Below are 19,877 nucleotides of genomic sequence, written 5' to 3'. Positions count from 1 at the left end.
CTTGTCCCGCTCGTCCACACAAATACCCAGCAGGGAACACAGTGTGCCCTCAGCCTGTCTGTTTCTGTCCTTCATTAGGCCATGGGCCAGGAAAGAGGGCGAGAGAGGTAGTCAGAAAGGGAGAGAGAGAGGCAGGAAGAAAGGAAGGAAGGAAGAGAAAGACAGACAGAGAGGAAGAGGGAGATGAAATAGAGAGAATTAGGAAGTGAGGGGGAGACAAAAGGGAGGAATTGTGAGGGAAAGGTAGTGAGGGAAAGAGAAAGGTGTAGAGATAAGAAATAAAGGTGGGGGGCCTAAACAGGACCCAGGATTGATGGCTGGCGGGATGCCTTGTTAAGATATCCCAGTGTGGACCCAGGGAGGTGCCAACCTGTGAGCTTCCCTCTCATTTACACACAGTCAGACACACAGGCAATGTGGGGCAGAGAGAGAGAGAGAGATAAATAAATACCTAGCTGGGATAAGAGAGAGAGTTAGCATGAGGAGATAAAGAAAATGAAAATGGAGAGATGAGAGAGAAAAAAGGTCTACGTGAACACGAAGAAAAAGAAACAAGCTGGGAGAATTGGTACAGAGATGTGAGAGAGGGGTTAAAAAGGGACTGGGAAGTGTACACATACAGTCGTGGCCAAAAGTTTTGAGAATGACACAAATATTAATTTTCACAAAGTTTACTGCTTCAGTGTCTTTAGATATTTTTTGTCAGATGTTACTATGGAATACTGAAGTATAATTACAAGCATTTCATAAGTGTCAAAGGCTTTTATTGACAATTAAATTAAGTTGATGCAAAGAGTTAATATTTGCAGTGTTGACCCTTCTTTTTCAAGACCTCTGTAATCCTCCCTGGCATGATGTCAATTAATTTCTGGCCCACATCCCAATGAGAACTTGTGGTCAATCCTCAAGAGGCGGGTGGACAAACAAAAATGATGGCAGCCCATTCTTGCATAATCAATGCTTGGAGTTGGTCAGAATTTGTGTTTTTTTGTTTGTCCACCCGCCTCTTGAGGATTGACCACAAGTTCTCATTGGGATTAAGGTCTGGGGAGTTTCCTGGCCATGGACCCAAAATATCAATGTTTTGTTTCACGAGCCACTTAGTTATCACTTTTGCCTTATGGAAAGGTGCTCCATCATGCTGGAAAAGGCATTGTTCGTCACCAAACTGTTCCTGGATGGTTGGGAGAAGTTGCTCTCAGAGGATGTGTTGGTACCATTCTTTATTCATGGCTGTGTTCTTAGGCAAAATTGTGAGTGAGCCCACTCCCTTGGCTGAGAAGCAACCCCAGACATGAATGGTCTCAGGATGCTTTACTGTTGGCATGACACAGGACGGATGGTAGCGCTCACCTTGTCTTCTCCGTACAAGCCTTTTCTTCCAGATGCCCCAAACAATCGGAAAGGGGATTCATCAGAGAAAATGACTTTACCCCAGTCCTCAGCAGTCCTTTTGCAGAATATCAGTCTGTCCCTGATGTTTTTCCTGGAGAGAAGTGCTGTTTTGCTGCCCTTCTTGACACCAGGCCATCCTCCAAAAGTCTTTGCCTCACTGTGCGTGCAGATGCACTCACACCTGCCTGCTGCCATTCCTGAGCAAGCTCTGTACTGGTGGTGCCCCAATCCCGCAGCTGAATCAACTTTAGGAGACGGTCCTGGCGCTTTCTGGACTTTCTTGGGTGCCCTGAAGCCTTCTTCACAACAATTGAACCGCTCTCCTTGAAGTTCTTGATGATTCGATAAATGGTTGATTTAGGTGCAATCGTACTGGCAGCAATATCCTTTCCTGTGAAGCCCTTTCGTGCAAAGCAATGATGACGGCACGTGTTTCCTTGCAGGTAACCATGGCTGACAGAGGAAGAACAACGATTCCAAGCACCACCCTCCTTTTGAAGCTTCCAGACTGTTATTCAAACTCAATCAGAATGACAGAGTGATCTCCAGCCTTGTCCTCGTCAACACTCACACCTGTGTTCATGAGAGAATCACTGACATGATGTCAGCTGGTCCTTTTGTGGCAGGGATGAAATGCAGTGGAACTGTTTTTTGGGGGATTCAGTGCATTTGCATGGCAAAGAGGGACTTTGCAATTAATTGCAATTCATCTGATCACTCTTCATAACATTCTGGAGTATATGCAAATTGCCATCATACAAACTGAGGCAGCAGACTTTGAAAATGTATATTTGTGTCATTCTCAAAACTTTTGGCCACGACTGTACAATAGAGAGGGAGGGAAAAGAGAGTGATGAGATAGAGATGAAAGTGCTGAGAAAGGAAGAAAAAGGGAGACAAAAAGAGAGAGAGAGAACCAGCAGCACACACCCCTCTTCTTTATTTATACCTTCATCAGCAGCAGGCTAAGATTTCTGGCACCAAAACAACGTCACGATTGCTATTTCAGTCAGAGGGGCAACATTTCAGAGAGGGGTTGGGTGACGAGGTTGAGGCGTCGCAGGGCCAAGGGACTTCCGTACCCCTACAGCCCTAACATTTCACAGCCCTGACATTTCACACTGTAGCTACCGCCCCTTGCTTTGTGTGTGTGAGAGAGAACCTCTCACTTGCTCTGTGTGTGTGTGTGTGTGTGTGTGTGTGTGTGTGTGTGTGTGTGTGTGTGTGTGTGTGTGTGTGTGTGTGTGTGTGTGTGTGTGTGTGTGTGTGTGTGTGTGTGTGTGTGTGTGTGTGTGTGTGTGTGTGTGTGTGTGTGTGTGTGTGTGTGTTAGAAAGAGAGAGAGAGACACAGGTAGTAAGATGGCACCAACAGATATGGCAGCTCTGCCAGAGGGAGAGAGAGAGTGTGTGTATGTGAAATTGTAAGTGTGTTAGAGAGGACCCACCTGCTGTGTGTCTTGAATGGCAGACAAAGTGGCAGCAGACAAGTTGGCAAACCGCCTCTTGGTTGTTCATGCAGTTTTATGAGGAGAGTACCTCAGGGCATGAAAACACATCTAATATAGACCCCCAACAGTCTTCTCACGCAACCCCAGTCTATGTTAGTCTGCCTGGTAACAGGGTTGGAAAGAGTGAGACACTATCCTACAATATAAACCCTATTATTATGGCCACGGGCACTTATTTACTGAGCATTCACTACCATATGTAGATATCATATGGTAAAGTGTTGAGACACTTTGCACTGATGCAAAACAATGACTTATGGTGCAAACGGTTAGTAAATCTAGCCCAGAATGTATGTTAAATAAAATAGTTAAAGGTAAAATAATAATAAAAAAATAACTGTGCACTGACTCAGTGTTTAGTCAAAGTGAGTTGTTCACATGTAGTAACCAGGTCATAAATAGGGATTTCATAGGTGGTGGTCTTTCCCAAGAAGATATTGCTTATACATGATCAGATTGACCAAAAATCATCCTGTCATCCGCTGTCTCGGAACCTACATTACCGTTCAAATGTTTGGGGTCACTTATAAATGTCCTTGTTTTTGAAAGAAAAACAAATTTTAAAAATGTTAAAATAACATCAAATTGATCAGAAATACTGTGTAGACATTGTTAATGTTGTAAATGACTATTGTAGCTGGAAACTTCAGATTTTTTATGGAATATCAACATAGGCGTACAGAGGCCCATTATCAGCAACCATCACTCCTGTGTTCCAATGGATTGTTGTGTTAGCTAATCCAAGTTTAGCATTTTGGGGCGGCAGGGTAGCCTAGTGGTTAGCGCGTTGGACTAGTAACCGGAAGGCTGCAAGTTCAAACCCCCGAGCTGACAAGGTACAAATCTGTTGTTCTGCCCCTGAACAGGCAGTTAACCCACTGTTCCTAGGCTGTCATTGAAAATAAGAATTTGTTCTTAACTGACTTGCCTGGTTAAATAAAGGTTAAAAAAAAATATTAAAAGGCTAACTGCTCAGTTGTGCACCGGGGTTGTGCACCTCCCACTCCTATTTCTATTCTGGTTAGAGCCAGTTTGCGCTGTTCTGTGAAGGGAGTAGTACACAACGTTGTACGACATCTTCAGTTTCTTGGCAATATCTCAATAGCCTTAATTTCTCAGAACAAGAATAGACTGACGAGTTTCAGAAGAAAGTTCTTTGTTTATGGCCATTTTGATCCTGTAATCAAATCCACAAATGCTGATGCTCCAGATACTCAACTAGTCTAAAGAAGGCCAGTTGTATTGCTTCTTTAATCAGCACGACAGCTTTCAGCTGTGCTAACATAATTGCAAAAGGGTTTTCTAATGATCAATTAGCCTTTTAAAATTATAAACTTGGATTAGCTAACACAACGTGCCATTGGAACACAGGAGTGATGGTTGCTGATAATGGGCCTCTGTACGCCTATGTAGATATTCCATAAAAAATCTGACGTTTCAGCTATAATAGTCATTTACAACATTAACAATGTCTGCTCTGTATTCCTGATCAATTTGATGTTATTTTAATGGACAAATAAAATAGGCTTTTCTTGCAAAAACATTTCTAAGTGACCCCAAACTTTTGAACAGTAGTTTATTTGGCACCGGAGAAGCTTCCTCCCCCCTCGCCTTCATTCAGCTCCAGCTAATGTAGAATACATCAGCTAGTCATAGTTAGCTTGGCCTCAGGCATTGATGTCACCTTCCCTGAGACCTAAAGTAGCTGACTCCCCTGAACAGTAGTAGTTGAGCTAGTTGCTTTCAATGTTTAGTGACACTCAGGATTGTTTCAGTATGGTACTGAATCTCAGTAGTGTTGATACATGGAAGTAGCAACACCATGCCACCACCAACCAATGAAATAACAGGCACAAATCAACCAATACAAATCATGGGGATGCAATTCCAAAGATAGCTGGAGTCAGTTCGTCAAAGCACTGTCGTGTTTATTTCTTATCAAGAGAGAAAAAAGGACATGAAAAGCATCACAGTCATAACTGTATGTCTCACTATGGTTACTTGAACATTTTTAAATGCGTTACTTTGATAATATGATACAGTAAAACATACTATAGACAGTTAGTATGTTGCTTCTGTGTTGACAGGACCGGATCAACTCTGAATTGACTTGTTGGCCATTTATAAAAACAAGCCAACATGGCCCTTATTAGGGTTGAGTTACATACATAAAGGGACATGCACCCGCAAGTAAAAGGGGGCATGCTATATCACATTTTACACAGCCATCCAAAAATGACCAATACAAAAGAAAGAAAGGTAGAGAAGTTAAGAGAGTGAAAGAAATAAAGACGTAAAGAAGTTTGGCACAGGAGAAGGGAAGGCCACAGTAACACTGGAGACTGAACAAGAGTCAACTATTCTGTTTCTTATAGACCACACATACACAGTCATGTGGGTAATCTCATAGAAAATTTCTTAAAGCACTTTTTTTTAAAGCCAGATAGAAGGAACAGTCTTTAGTATTTACAGAGAGGGCAGGACTATGTCATCTGAGTCCTGTGGGTTGAATTTGTGGAGGAGAGGCAGGGTTTAGAGGGGGGCGGGGCAGGTGTCTCACATGATGGCAGTCTCAGTGTGGAGCAAATAGGAGCAGAAAGATTGCTGCTTCAGGGCGGGGCTTGGGGTTCTTGCTATCGGGCTAGGAGTGCGTGCCAAGGTGCTTGGGGGGTGGGAAATTGGGCCGGAGGGGGCAGAGATCAAGGCGGTGGGGGCACAGCAAGCCCACCTGGATGGAGGACGTTGATTAGCTGGACGAGCAGGACGAGAGAAGTTCCTTGTGGGGGTTGCTGAGAATGAGTCGGCTGGGCTCATCTGGAGAGAAACAATACAAGTTGGTCAGGTCAAGACTGTGTGTGTGTATGTGTGTCTGTATTTGCTATGCCTATTTCACCTGCTGTGTGTCCTGTCTGTAGGCAGTCTGTGCGGCTTGGGGGCAGGAGCTGTACTCGTGCTCAATGTCCAGCATATCTAGTAGCTCAATGAGTCCATTGTCCTTCTTCTGACCTGCAACTGGCCCTCCCCTCTGGATCATCTGAGCCCCAACATAGGATCCACTCAGGTTCCTGTAGTCCACTCTGAGTTCCCCAGGCTGGGGTGCAGGCCTCCTGGCCCTCTCCCCCTGGACCAGACCCATGTCTCTGTCTGCCCTTCCGAGAGCCCTTGCTTTGGGCTTGGGGCTGCCTCCTACCTGGGTCCTCCTCTGAACCCCTGCATGGAGTCCTTTAGGGTGAGCATAGCTAGCCATTGAGGTGCCTCTGCCCTCTCCCAGCTGGCTCTCTCTCCTAAAGTCTTTCACTGCCCCTCGTTCTTGGCTGCAATCCATCCTCGCTGTTAGCACGACGGAATCTGCTTGGCACTTCTGGACAGGCACGCGCCCAGTCGTCCTGCTGCCGCCCAGCCCTTTGTGCTGACAGATGGCGGTGGGGCACTTGTTCTCGGTAGGCACCTGGTTGGTCAACACACCGGTATCAGTGAGGGTTTTGCCCTCGTTTTCCTGGAGCATGGCTCCAAACTTTCTGAGGACCGAGGGGCTACTACACTTCCTGTCCACAAGGACCCCAGGGGCATTGGACATCCTGTCCAGGGCTGGGGAGAAGGTGTCGGGAGGGGCCATCTGGGAGGTGGATCGGGGGGGTATGGGAGGACCTTCTCGCTGTCTAAGGGGGGGATTGGCCCCTGTGTTCTCCTTGTTAAGGTCCCTGCAAGGGGAACTCTTTCTGTGTGACACCCTGTTCTTCCTGTTCTCAGCCTCCTCGTCCGCAAACCGCACCTTACTAATCCTAAAACAGATCAACAAGCAAAAAATGTCATCAGTAAGATAACTAAAATAAGGAATTGCATAGGTGGATTGAACTCTCAAAATTAATTTTCTCAAAATGAACTTCACAAAATTATGTCTGTATGAAAGGTCTCTTACCTTTCATTCCCAACAGGCCTCCTCTTCATCTCATCCTGGTGTACCGACTGATCCTGGCTCCCTTTAGTGATCTCCTTCAGATGCTGAGAGAGAAGTGGGACAAGGGTTACCTGGGAGGGAAAATAATCAGTGAAGCAGAATAGTGCAAATAGCATAGATACAGTATATCAAATTCAGCTGTGCAGTCACACTGGCATGGCTGATGCAATTTCCAGTGGAGTATGAAGCCATGCCAGTTCTATGTAATTTATTTATATTAATACTCCTGAAAACAACCCTGCCTATCCCCTGCCCCTCCAGTGCTGGCAGACTTGAAGGAACCAAATAGGTGTAATTATGGTGTTGGCCCCATCTAGTCTTCCAATGAGCTAAGGGGAGATTCTACCACATTGCTTTCACCTATCAGATTTCTTCCCATCTGCAAACACCAAAGAGGTGAGTCATAGGATAAAAGTTGTTTCCGGATGGGGCTGCCTAATGACTGTAACCCTTAGTTACTGTAGCTACTCACATTGTTGATAGCGGAGTTGGTCTTCCGGGTCTTTCCGTGACCATGTCCAAGATAATCCTGCAACAAGTCTCCAAGTTCCACCGCACTGTTGCTAAGGGGATAACCATAGCCGCCATTCTGATGGTTGACAGGGTAGCCGTAACCGTTGGGGCCGTGGTTAAAAGGATCTACAGCACTGGGGTGGTCCTTGGTGGCGTTGATGTGGCTGCCATACGGGTCACAGAAGCCATTGTCATGATGCCCACGGCCGCAATCAATCATCCTATCATTTATGCTGTTGTCCATGGTGACATAATTTCCACCTCTACGAGCCTGCACCTCGTTGTAAAGCTGAAATATGCACATAAACATAATGATTATCAAGACTCTACATTCACAACATGAACACAAGTTTTTATACATACAACAATTCCTTACACTTACAACCTAGACATATTCCAAAACATAAATGTCAATACAAAAGCACTGTATAGCAATATGTACACAAAACCCTTCTGTACGTATGACAATGTCAACCGGCCTTGTTTACGCAATCCATCGCACCATGCCAAAACAGTTACACAACCCAACTATTTTCTATAATCTGCACCTCTGCTACTTCAGCTGGAGTGAGTGTGTGCTTCCTTTGCCATTCCAACCTTTAATGTGTTCATTAGTATCAACTTTCACAGTGTGTGTGTGTGTGTGTTCTGACTGTCTGTCAGCACATCACAGTTTAATTAGCTTGTTAACACGTGTCTGTGTCCTTAGTCCAGAAATGCATAGGGTCGCAGGAAGGGATGTGCTGCCAACAGTTTATTATAGGACACACACACAACCAGTTAAACACTCTTCAGGAACGACCAAGAGTGTGAGACGAGAAAGACATTATCTCAAAGTGAAAATATTCACAAGTATGTTCACACGACTGATGTAGTGAACCCCATGTCAGGTAATGTTACTCTACCTAGGATCTTGTTTGACCATGTCAGAACTGGGCTTGAGCATGTTGGACAACGTTTAGACTATCCCATGTATTTGGATCATGTTTTACTTTAGTTTGGACCGTGTTGGACTGTATCTGACCGTGGTTGACCCCTCACCTCCTCTATCTTCCTCTGCATGTCCTGCAGCTGGTCCTCCCATTCCTGCATCTCTGAGTCGAAGCTGTCCAGAAGCTCCCCCCTCTCTGTTCCCCAGCCCCTTCCAGACCGCTTCAGACTCTGCTGTAGTTCGATGGCCTCCATTTTGGGCCACTTCCTGCAGCAGCTTCTTACTTCCTGTCACAAACTTCCTCTCTTTTTCTGTTTCAACTTCCTAGCGTCTTTCTGTCTTGATGGGGTCACCAACGTGTGGAAATGTTGGAGGAAAACTGCAAAGGGGGAGAGAGAGCGAGAGAGATGATTATTGTGGACGATAAGACATGGAAGAACATTAGCCATGTGTACATCAACCAATAAACAAAGGTTCTCAATATGCATTTAGCAGATTTCATGGAAATATTCAAAGCAATTGGCACATTCCAATCTTTCACATCCTGTAGGCCAGATATTTTGGGCAAGCCCTCCCATTCATTCGTGATAAATTATCATATGTAAATATGAAATGTCATAGACTACACATTTTCAGATTAGATCCCTCTCGAGTCAGTTGTTAACCGAATGTGTCATTTATTTTTCAAGTGAAATCTAGGCAAGCCTGATGCCAAAAAATAAAGGAAATTCTTGTCTACTTCCCCATATTTTCTTCAATTTTAGCAAAAAAAGTAGTGTGTATTTCCAGTAGTTAGCTATACCACTACCTGGCAAAAAAAGCTATTAACTACTGAAAACACTACCAAGATTTGAATTAAGTTCAACTACCACCAAGCTATTGCAAAATGTAGTTCAATTACTACATGTAGTTCACTACCCCACCAACTCTGCTTGTGACAACTTCACTGTTTGGCTCTTGGTCACCATCCCCTCTGCTCCAACCCTTCTCTTAGTCTGGGTACCAGTCTTTTCAGCTAACATTCATTTGGCAAATGATATGACTGGCAAGGAGTGGAATGGTATAGCTGATCAGACATGGCAACCAGACTACCCTTCCCTATGTCCTTCACAACTTTCTATACTGGAATTTGGTATACATTTCAACTTCGGGGGCATGCACATATCCGGCAGCCATTACCCATTTTAACGTACATGCATTCCTCATTTTTCAAATGTTCACACATTATGCACAATGGGCATTTCTGCCCTCAGTGTCAACGCTAAAAGATAAGGTCATTGCCGACTTGGCTGCATGCGCGACTCACCACTAGAAAATTGACCATATGCCACACAATATTGGCATGGCTTTCACGGGTTTCCGTAGGCCTATCGCTGCAGTAATATAGTACAGTACATCCAGTACATTTTTACAAGGGAGATGATTTGCTACCAACGAATGTTATAGATTAAGTGCGTACCGAACACCAACGTAAGAGTACGGATATATTTATAAACCTGTAAATATGCATTGTAAACTTGGGAGGGCGGAAGAGAGAGAGAATAAATGTGCATGACGTATGTTTTTATGTTAATAGGTGTCTAATAAAGAAATCCACACAAGGCCAAATGCAACCTATTTGGAGTCGCGTAGAAAAAGGCACAGGTTGATTTGATGTGACCCAATACACAAAGCCCACAGTGGGTCTGCAAGGTTATATTTTACAATGTTTTACCTCTGTCCAATGATTATGTTGATAGAAACCAACGTTGTAGAGATGATCAATTCGCCTTATGGGTAAAACAATGCGTACAACAAAACTTCATGGAACGCTCTATTTCCACAAAATAAAATATTAACTTCTGGGTGTGGCCTTACCTGGCTGTGCAATAGCTTCCGTGAATATTTTATTGCCAATCGCTGGCGGTATATTGCAGTGGCATATACTTATAATAAATAATAGCAGAACATTTATCCAGATTTTAGTCTAGCCAAGGTCTTCACAGTGACCCTCTCTTTAGCTCGCAAGCTGTGTGTCTGTCTGCCCGGTGGCGGTTCTGCTCCCCTCTTCCACAGCTCTCCCTTTCGGTTGCCTCCACTCTATTACGTAAAGTCGCGCGGATTGTCACTCCTAGGCAGCGGGGTTAAATCCGGAGCAGGTGCCTTTTTCCCCAGGGTAAACAACTTCTGTTCCAGAGGGGGACCCTGCCTTTATAGTGCGCCTGGTATTTACACCGCGTCACTGGGGCTAGGATCAAGTATGATAATGTCAAATGTATTCTAGCACGACTGTCTTCACCACCATCCTGTCTATAATTACAAAGCAATAGAGAGAGGGAAAGTGTTTACATAGCTATTTTAGCTGCCGTTCTCTTGGCCAATTGGCACCCCTGTTGCTACTCCGCTTTGGGGTGCTTGGCAGATTTCGTCTTGTGACTCCAAGCTACTCGTAATTGTTTACAATTTATAATGTCAAAATGTAGACTACCGATATGTGACAACTGCGCTAATATTTGGATTTGAAAGGCTACGCCGCAAAACTGGATGTCTGGCGCGTTGGCAGGTACTTTGATCCTATTTCACCACTATTTTACAGTTTATTTGTTTTCATATTCTCAATTGCTGTTGGTGAAGGTTGCACAATATCACCGCTCGCGTCATTCGATCCCCGCTAGGTTCTGACCCAAATAGATTACTGACACTTGTCGACATAAACAAGAAGCGTTGCAAAACGCATCTGATCGCTCAAAACCAAAATATATTTGGTGTGGATAGGAATGTGGGAATCCTCAGACTAAGGTAATATGAACCTTTTGTGTGACCGTGTTATTGACTCAAATCTATTGGTACGATGTCCGGGAGACATACGTTTTTTGGTACGATGTCCGGGAGTCATACGTGTTTCCTCAGTATAGGAGCTAGCCTACTGTATGCCTACTCATTCCTCGTTAATTTACCAGAATTAGTATGGTGACAGGAAGGAGAGAAAACACATTTGTTCTTACCTTTTTGAGGTAAAAGCAGCATAATCGTTGATTAATGTAGACCTATAGGCTAAATCTGAAAAAGACTACAACACAGCACTGTCACAATCTGTTACAAAATAAGATGTTGTTAGGGGCAAACACCATTCAGCTGCATTGTCACTATTATGTTTGTTTACAATTCTTATCCTCTAGGCTACCTGATGTGGTGGCCTACCTTCATGGCTAATGGGTTTGATTTTGGAACTGGGCAAAACAGGTGTCATTAGCTAACTCACCTTTACTTGGGGGGGTGATGAAGGAAGTGGTGGGTAGTGGGTAATGTAGTCTCCAGTGTTGAACATAAGCATACTGTAAATCCAGTTATGTGACTGTGGCCTGTGCTTGAATAGGGAGGCTCCTGTGCATTGACCTTGACAACCAATGTAAAAATCAACAGAAACAAACAAACAAAGGATGTGGCTATGCTATTGAGGCGGGATCACAGGACGAAGAAAAGGGTAAACAGAAAGACAAGTTTAAAGATGGTGGCATAGGAGAGGGAGGAGAATAAGACTAGTATGAGGATGAGTAAAATTATGGGCTGAAACATCTGGGCAGAGGAAGAACAGAACGTGAGTGTCAACGGAGGAGAAACGAGAGGGAAAATAGGGTCAGAGAAAGAAGGAAAATAGATTCAGCAGAATATTCAATGGTCAGGGACAAGTGAAGAGACTATGGTGATGCAGCCAAACCATATCTGAAAGTGGCTTATGGCCAGGTCAGTATGTCTCTTTAATTAAAACACACACACAAACAGAGTAATAGTCTACAATAAGATTACAGCACGGCTGCTTAGAACCACATGCTGCTAAAGCTGGACCTCATTCTACACCTCAAATACAGAGACCCAGCCTGTATCACACACACACACACACACACACACACACACACACACACACACACACACACACACACACACACACACTTACCGAAAGTGGTTCCTCCTCCCTGTCCTCAGGTTTGGGCACCTCCAGTCTGTCTATGAAGCCCTGTAGCTCCTTCCTGAAGGCCTTCATCTGGGCATTGATCCTGTACAGCAGCTCATGCTCCCTGATCCTACCCCCCTCATCCTCCTCCTCACCCCCGCTGCCTCGCCCGTACAGGTCACCATTGGAAACGTACACCCGCGCCTCTGCGATGATGGTTGCTGTGTCAGCAATTAACCGGTCGATGGTCCTGCCAAGACGCTCCGCCTCCACCCGGATGTCGATCATCTGCTGGCGATCCCGTGGGCTGCGGGGCAGGAAGCGGGCGGCGACCTCTGGGGGCGGTGTGTAGAGACCTCGGGTGGGTGTGAGGCAGCGGGTTTGGTTCCGCACCTCATCTGAGTCACTTTCCCCGCCCACTGGGCCCTCGCGTTTGCGGTGCGGGGGCAGGATGCGGGAGGAGGAGGAGTCATCATCACTCTCGCGCTGCACGGTTGGGCCGGTCCCACCCGCGTCACTGTCTGCATCGCTGTCCCGGGGGCTTGTGCACCCCCTCAGGGCCAGGTGGGAGGCCAGGTCATAGCGCTGCATGTTGGAGAGCAGAACACGGTTCTCATACTGCAGCTGCATCACCTGGGGAGAGAGAAGAGGACAGGATGAAGGAGGCATGCTATGTTTATGACCATATATTTTTTGCTTAACATATACCATACTTTCAATGTATGTTATGTCACAGAAATAAAGGGGGAAAACCATCCCACCTTCCCACTGAGATCATTAATCTGTAGCCGGGCCGTCTTCAGTTCTTCCTGCAGTGCATCTGCCTTCTCTGTGCTTAGTCCTCCTCCTCCTGCCACCCCTCCTCCATGCCTCGCTCCTCCCTCGTGGGTCCCAGCCTTAAACCTTAGCTTGTTGAGTTCTCCCATCACCCTCTTGTTGTGATCCTCAGCGTCTGCCAGGTTCCTCCTCAGTAACTCTGCCTCGTCCTCCACCAGCTGCAGCTGCTGCCTCAGCTCTGTCATGGCCTCCCCATGGCCCCGGCCCACCCCTACCCTGCCCACAGCCCCGCCACCGGACCCCCCTTCTCCCTCCCCTTCTCCCCTGAGGTCGTCCAGCTCGGCCCTCAGTCCCCGGTTCTCCACCTGACATGAAACACATGACATGAAAAACATTTGATCAGTTATGTTATGAATCACTAGCATCCTCTCTCTGAAAGCAGCTTCTGAACCGAAATAACAGAAATGCTTGGAACAGTTGTGTTCCCAAGTGCAAACTTATTTCCTGGTCTCTTTGATGACATACAGTGCCTTGCGAAAGTATTCGGCCCCCTTGAACTTTGCGACCTTTTGCCACATTTCAGGCTTCAAACATAAAGATATAAAACTGTATTTTTTTGTGAAGAATCAACAACAAGTGGGACACAATCATGAAGTGGAACGACATTTATTGGATATTTCAAACTTTTTTAACAAATCAAAAACTGAAAAATTGGGCGTGCAAAATTATTCAGCCCCTTTACTTTCAGTGCAGCAAACTCTCTCCAGAAGTTCAGTGAGGATCTCTGAATGATCCAATGTTGACCTAAATGACTAATGATGATAAATACAATCCACCTGTGTGTAATCAGGTCTCCGTATAAATGCACCTGCACTGTGATAGTCTCAGAGGTCCGTTAAAAGCGCAGAGAGCATCATGAAGAACAAGGAACACACCAGGCAGGTCCGAGATAGAAGAAGAAGAAGTTTGAAGCCGGATTTGGATACAAAAATATTTCCCAAGCTTTAAACATCCCAAGGAGCACTGTGCAAGCGATAATATTGAAATGGAAGGAGTATCAGACCACTGCAAATCTACCAAGACCTGGCCGTCCCTCTAAACTTTCAGCTCATACAAGGAGAAGACTGATCAGAGATGCAGCCAAGAGGCCCATGATCACTCTGGATGAACTGCAGAGATCTACAGCTGAGGTGGGAGACTCTGTCCATAGGACAACAATCAGTCGTATATTGCACAAATCTGGCCTTTATGGAAGAGTGGCAAGAAGAAAGCCATTTCTTAAAGATATCCATAAAAAGTGTTGTTTAAAGTTTGCCACAAGCCACCTGGGAGACACACCAAACATGTGGAAGAAGGTGCTCTGGTCAGATGAAACCAAAATTGAACTTTTTGGCAACAATGCAAAACGTTATGTTTGGCGTAAAAGCAACACAGCTCATCACCCTGAACACACCATCCCCACTGTCAAACATGGTGGTGGCAGCATCATGGTTTGGGCCTGCTTTTCTTCAGCAGGGACAGGGAAGATGGATGGAGCCAAATACAGGACCATTTTGGAAGAAACCTGATGGAGTCTGCAAAAGACCTGAGACTGGGACGGAGATTTGTCTTCCAACAAGACAATGATCCAAAACATAAAGCAAAATCTACAATGGAATGGTTCAAAAATAAACATATCCAGGTGTTAGAATGGCCAAGTCAAAGTCCAGACCTGAATCCAATCGAAAATCTGTGGAAAGAACTGAAAACTGCTGTTCACAAATGCTCTCCATCCAACCTCACTGAGCTCGAGCTGTTTTGCAAGGAGGAATGGGAAAAAAATTCTGTTTCTCGATGTGCAAAACTGATAGAGACATACCCCAAGCGACTTACAGCTGTAATCGCAGCAAAAGGTGGCGCTACAAAGTATTAACTTAAGGGGGCTGAATAATTTTGCACGCCCAATTTTTCAGTTTTTGATTTGTTAAAAAAGTTTGAAATATCCAATAAATGTCGTTCCACTTCATGATTGTGTCCCACTTGTTGTTGATTCTTCACAAAAAAATACAGTTTTATATCTTTATGTTTGAAGCCTGAAATGTGGCAAAAGGTCGCAAAGTTCAAGGGGGCCGAATACCTTCGCAAGGCACTGTACATCATACAACCTACATCAAACCCTCTGCATCACATCCTGTCTCTCTCACCTCCAGCTCCACAATCTTTCTCCCTAGGATGTTAGCCTCCTCCTCCACCAGACGCAAACGCAGCTTCAGCTCGGACTCACGGGTGCTGGGGGGTCCCCCGGCCTCACCCTTGGGGTGGGGGCTGTCTAGATCCCCGTAGAAGGAGCGGTACTTCTGTAGCTCCGCCTCCAGCCGGTCCTTTTCCTTGTCGATCTTAGCTGTCTTCTTCCTCATCAACACGGCCTCCTCCTTGATAAAAGCAAGCTGGCACTTGAGGTCCTCATTGTGGTCCTGAGAGGGGGAAGTGGAAGGAAGATTTCAGATGTACAGACACAACTCTCGCTGGTGTTTGCAACAAAATCTCTTTTTATTTATTTCTAGGATAAAACCATTTCATGTTGAGCCCACACCTCTGTTGGGGTCTGGGCAGACTTCTTGTCAGACCGTTGAACCTCCTTGCTTCCTCTTCTCTTCTGTGACTGTTAGGAATTGAATAACAGAATAACCCTATGTAATATGTATTATAGCAATGTATGTGCTATATAGATTAAATAGTGTACTGTGGGTGTGTGCTCTTACCTCCTTGACTTTGTCCAGCTCATTCTGAAGGGCCTGTTTGGTCACCTCCACCTCAATGAGTTTCTGCCTCAGTTTCTCATTCTCGTCCTCTGTCTTTGTACGTTTCTCCTCCACATTCTCCAGCTCATGGTGGAGCCTCACAGACACATCCTTCGCTACCTGCATTAGACATGGATTAAAAGTTGATTGAATCAATTATCTAGGTGAGTGGACAGCGCATCAACTAACTAAATAAATGAGTTTAAATATCAAGCCTACGTACCCTCCCTCCCTCCCTACCTTCAGGTCCTGCTCCAGGCTCCTCAGTAGTTCCTCGTCGATCTCTCCTGTCTGGGCGTAGCGCAGCTTCTTCCTCTCAGCCTTCCTCAGCCGGTACTGGAGGATCCGGCAGTTCTTATTGGCTCGCTCCAGTTCACGCCTCATTTCCTGCAGCTGGCACGTGTCCTCCTCGTAGAAAGTGTCACGCATCTCGTCCATCTCCGTCCTCATCTCCTCGATCTCCGTCTGGGACATCAATAGGAGTGATCAGTCAGTCAGGCACTACAGGGTAGTAGTAGCCTACAGGGTACGTGGGGCTCACGCTTTAGTGTTATTGGTGTTGAGTGTTTCGGTCCTCAGAACATGATGTAATTGGATAGGGTCATACCAATCTGAACTGATCAATAGGGTCATCATTACAGATGTAGGATCTTAATTTGATTATCTTGTTGCTGGAGAACTGTCCTGCTGTGCAGGAAATGCAAAAGCTGTCCTATATTTGAGGTTTAAAAAGGCTTCTAAAGTTTGTAATTTCCACTTTGAAATGACAGACTTGATTATGCCTTATGTAAAATGTATCAACCCATACAAAAATGTCCATTAATTATAATCCACATAACAATTCACATTTCCTGTTGCTGCAGAATTATTTTCCTGCTGTAGCAAACCGGCTCAAATTAAGATCCGACATCTGTATGTCAATCAATGATTAGAAGTAGGCTAAACACAGGATGGTGCTTTTTATTGTTCTGAATAGGGAGGAAGGGTTTGGCTTGTGTAAGCTATAGGCCTACCTAAATCATATAGCTTTTGCAAGCATCAATAACAAACCAGGGGAAGTAGACACATTTCTACATCAGTTCTTTGTAATGCTATGGAAAGAATAATAACTGTTCAGTTAGACTACTTGTGGGCTAAAAAAAGATGCTTGCTTCATTGTATCAACATACAGTTTTCCAGTATAGGCCTAATGATAAACCTTGGGGAATATGCCTGGTATAACGGCAGCAATACTAACTCAGTTGCAGTGTTATCATCAAACACAAAATAAGTCTACCTTTTCACTTAGGCCTACTATGTATAATAGTTAACTAAGCATGCATTAAATGCATTATATGAGCATAAGGCTATGTCAGTGCCAAACTTTGGGCAATAGGCCTGATTTCACAATGAATCTTATCAAACAAAAAGTGGTCCATACCAACAGTGTGTTTGCATACATTGAACATAATGAATTGTACGTCAGTGACGCCAAACCTTGAGATCTTCATTCTCATCCACCAGTCTCTCCAGCTCGTCCTCCGGGCCCTCGTCTTGCTGTGTCACGGGCTCCGCCTCTATGGCCTCTGTAGCCGGTTCCGTCTCGGCCGAGGCCTCCGCGCCCGGAGCCCTTTCTGCCTTGGTGTGCATCTTACTGCCGCTTCTCTTCAGTTTCTTATGTAGGTGGAAGTGGATGAGTTCAGTCTGCAAGCAACCCCCGCTCCACAGACCAATGCCCGGCACGCAGCCCACGTATTCCCCGCTTCTATTCCTGCGGCAGCCTGCTGATGCTGTCACTGCCTCCCCTCCCCGCTTCTTCGCTTTCCCTTTCACCGAACCCGCCGTGCTGGAGCCGTCTGACCGGTATGACCCAATATGTTGGGAAGACTCGCCTTTGAGGCAGGATAAACGTAACGAGGAACGACGGGTTTGAGAATCTATCGGCTGGTGAAATATCTCCTCCGTACCTTCCTCTCTGCTAGCATCCGCCTTCTTTGCATTGCAATTGACAGCATCGGTTTCAGCACCATCCGAGTGAAAAGCTTCCACGTCGCATTCCTTCTCCCTCACGACAGCGGTCCTAAGCCCCTCGTTTCCCACCTTATTCCTCGATCCTCCTTTGGAAACTATATTTTTGGATCTACTGGAGGATTTCTGGGCCGGTTTTAGGGCGCATTCCCGGCTTTTGGTCGGTGAGGGAGCCCGATGCAGCCTCGCTGTGCTATTGTCTGATGCTGCCACTGGAAAATCCGCAGCGCCGCTTGCGGCAGAGTTCATCGTGTCATCCATCAGTCCTGACGTTTCCACTCGCCCATCTAAAGTATGATTTTATTATTATTTATGGAAATAATAAAACCTTCATATAAGTATTGATATGGCCTATTATCCTTTAGATAAAATGAAAAAGATGCAATGAAATTTGATGGTCAACCGGTTCCACAATTTATAGGCCTACTATAAATAGAAAGTCTGGGTGAAATTAACTAAATCTCGTAGCCTATGCTGCAAATGAGATATGACGTCTGCAGAGTGACATTGCAATAGTAGTTTTGACTTAAAAAAAACAAGGTCAATAGAATCTAACTTATAGACTGGATAAGGAGGCTATTATTCTGGATCTAGTGATACAATATATACAATTAAATGGGTTTCTACTTCTATAGTGAGTTTTGTAAAGTGCTGTAACTTTTGTTCAATAAAAAATAAACATTCGTTAATAAATTAGGCTACAAACACAAATATTTCCATGCATTTTCTGTAAAATGTCGTACCAAAAACGTTTTATTTTATTTAGGCTTCTTACCGCAAGAGACAGTGCAGTTTCAGCCCAGCGCTAGTGGGCTGGAGAGATGCTGACACAAGGTACCACCAGGCACTGCAGGGGCACGACTAGCCACACAGTATTCATCACGTGTGATTTTAACGTCAAACCAGGAAACAAACATTTGAATATCTTTCTCCAGGCCCATTGTAAAGGACCCATTGTAGCCTTTACTTACTGTCTTAAAATATATACATATTTAACTAGGCAAGTCAGTTAAGAACAATTTCTTATTTACAATGATGGCCTACCCTGGCCAAACTGGGCCAATTGTGCGCTGCTCTATGGGACTCCCAATCACAACCGGATGTGATGCAGCCTGGATTCAAACCAGGGATTGTAGTGACTCCTCTTAAGATGCAGTGCCTTAGACAACTGTGCCACTCCGGAGCACCACTACACTACATCCACACAACTTGAAAAACATCCACACAATGATTAGGCTATATTTATTGTTTTGTTTTCAAATGAATTATTTTTCCAAATCGCTACAATCTTCTGACCGGGGAACAGCATACTCTCTGACCAATCAAATACAAAGATTGAGAAAAGGAAACCAGTAGGCCTAGTACTACTAGAAGTTCAAGAACTCAGGAACTCATATTGTGCATGCAATGATTTGTGGTGGCCATGGGAGGGTGGTCTCCACCCATCTATCAGCACCATCATAAAGGGCTCATCTGTGCTGTGTAGACAAGGTACCACCAACTGACTGTATCAACTAACTCAGATATAATGAGGGTTGTCATACGCGGTAGTGAGTGACAGACAGACAGACAGACAGACAGACAGACAGACAGACAGACAGACAGACAGACAGACAGACAGACAGACAGACAGACAGACAGACAGACAGACAGACAGACAGACAGACAGACAGACAGACAGACAGACAGACAGACACAGACAGACAGACAGACAGACAGACAGACAGACAGACAGACAGACAGACAGGCATTCCATATTACAACCTATGTGTTGTGATAATTGCATTGTTTGCTCTATAACCTCTTAGTTCATATGCCTTTCCACCGCTACATATTGGCCTAAGCAGAGTGAGGTGGGTGGGGTCTCTTGGGCACATGCTCATACACAATGTTTTGGGGGCCTAATAATAAACATGTAATTTAGCATTAAAAATCAATTAGGCTACCGTTTAATGTGGCATGAACCCAACCAGTAAGGATGATTTCAACTGATTGTCAAAGAAATCACTTCAAAAAGTAGGTTACCTGTGGATGTTCTCCACTCCAAAATCTGGAATCTCGGGAAATGCACTGTAAG

The 19,877-nt window shown here is 45.0% G+C and overlaps 1 protein-coding gene across 2 annotated transcripts; it reads right to left on the bottom strand.

The window, feature by feature from the left end:
* Positions 1-4,810: 4,810 nt before the first annotated feature.
* Positions 4,811-18,660, bottom strand: LOC109866366 (protein SOGA3). 2 transcript variants are annotated; one of them, XM_020455010.2, is made up of 15 exons: positions 18,576-18,660; positions 17,270-18,087; positions 16,034-16,258; positions 15,755-15,913; positions 15,586-15,654; positions 15,197-15,466; positions 12,998-13,378; positions 12,240-12,869; positions 11,547-11,860; positions 11,290-11,354; positions 8,416-8,684; positions 7,334-7,663; positions 6,823-6,905; positions 5,797-6,685; positions 4,811-5,717 (listed from the first exon to the last, which is right to left on the bottom strand). In XM_020455010.2, exons 2-9 carry the CDS (start codon positions 18,059-18,061, stop codon positions 11,750-11,752), a joined length of 2,637 nt encoding a protein of 878 aa, XP_020310599.1. In that variant the 5' UTR covers positions 18,062-18,087; positions 18,576-18,660; the 3' UTR covers positions 4,811-5,717; positions 5,797-6,685; positions 6,823-6,905; positions 7,334-7,663; positions 8,416-8,684; positions 11,290-11,354; positions 11,547-11,749. The 2 variants fall into 2 exon arrangements, with proteins under 2 accessions (XP_020310599.1, XP_031656618.1); XM_031800758.1 differs by lacking the exons at positions 4,811-5,717; positions 5,797-6,685; positions 6,823-6,905; positions 7,334-7,663 and having other exon boundaries at positions 8,559-8,684; positions 11,547-11,680.
* Positions 18,661-19,877: the final 1,217 nt, after the last annotated feature.

This window comes from Oncorhynchus kisutch, linkage group LG21 (assembly GCF_002021735.2).
Source record: "Oncorhynchus kisutch isolate 150728-3 linkage group LG21, Okis_V2, whole genome shotgun sequence".
NCBI classification, from domain to species: domain Eukaryota; kingdom Metazoa; phylum Chordata; class Actinopteri; order Salmoniformes; family Salmonidae; genus Oncorhynchus; species Oncorhynchus kisutch.
The sequence above is the reverse complement of the archived record's forward strand: the minus strand, read 5'-3'. Positions and strand labels throughout refer to the sequence as shown.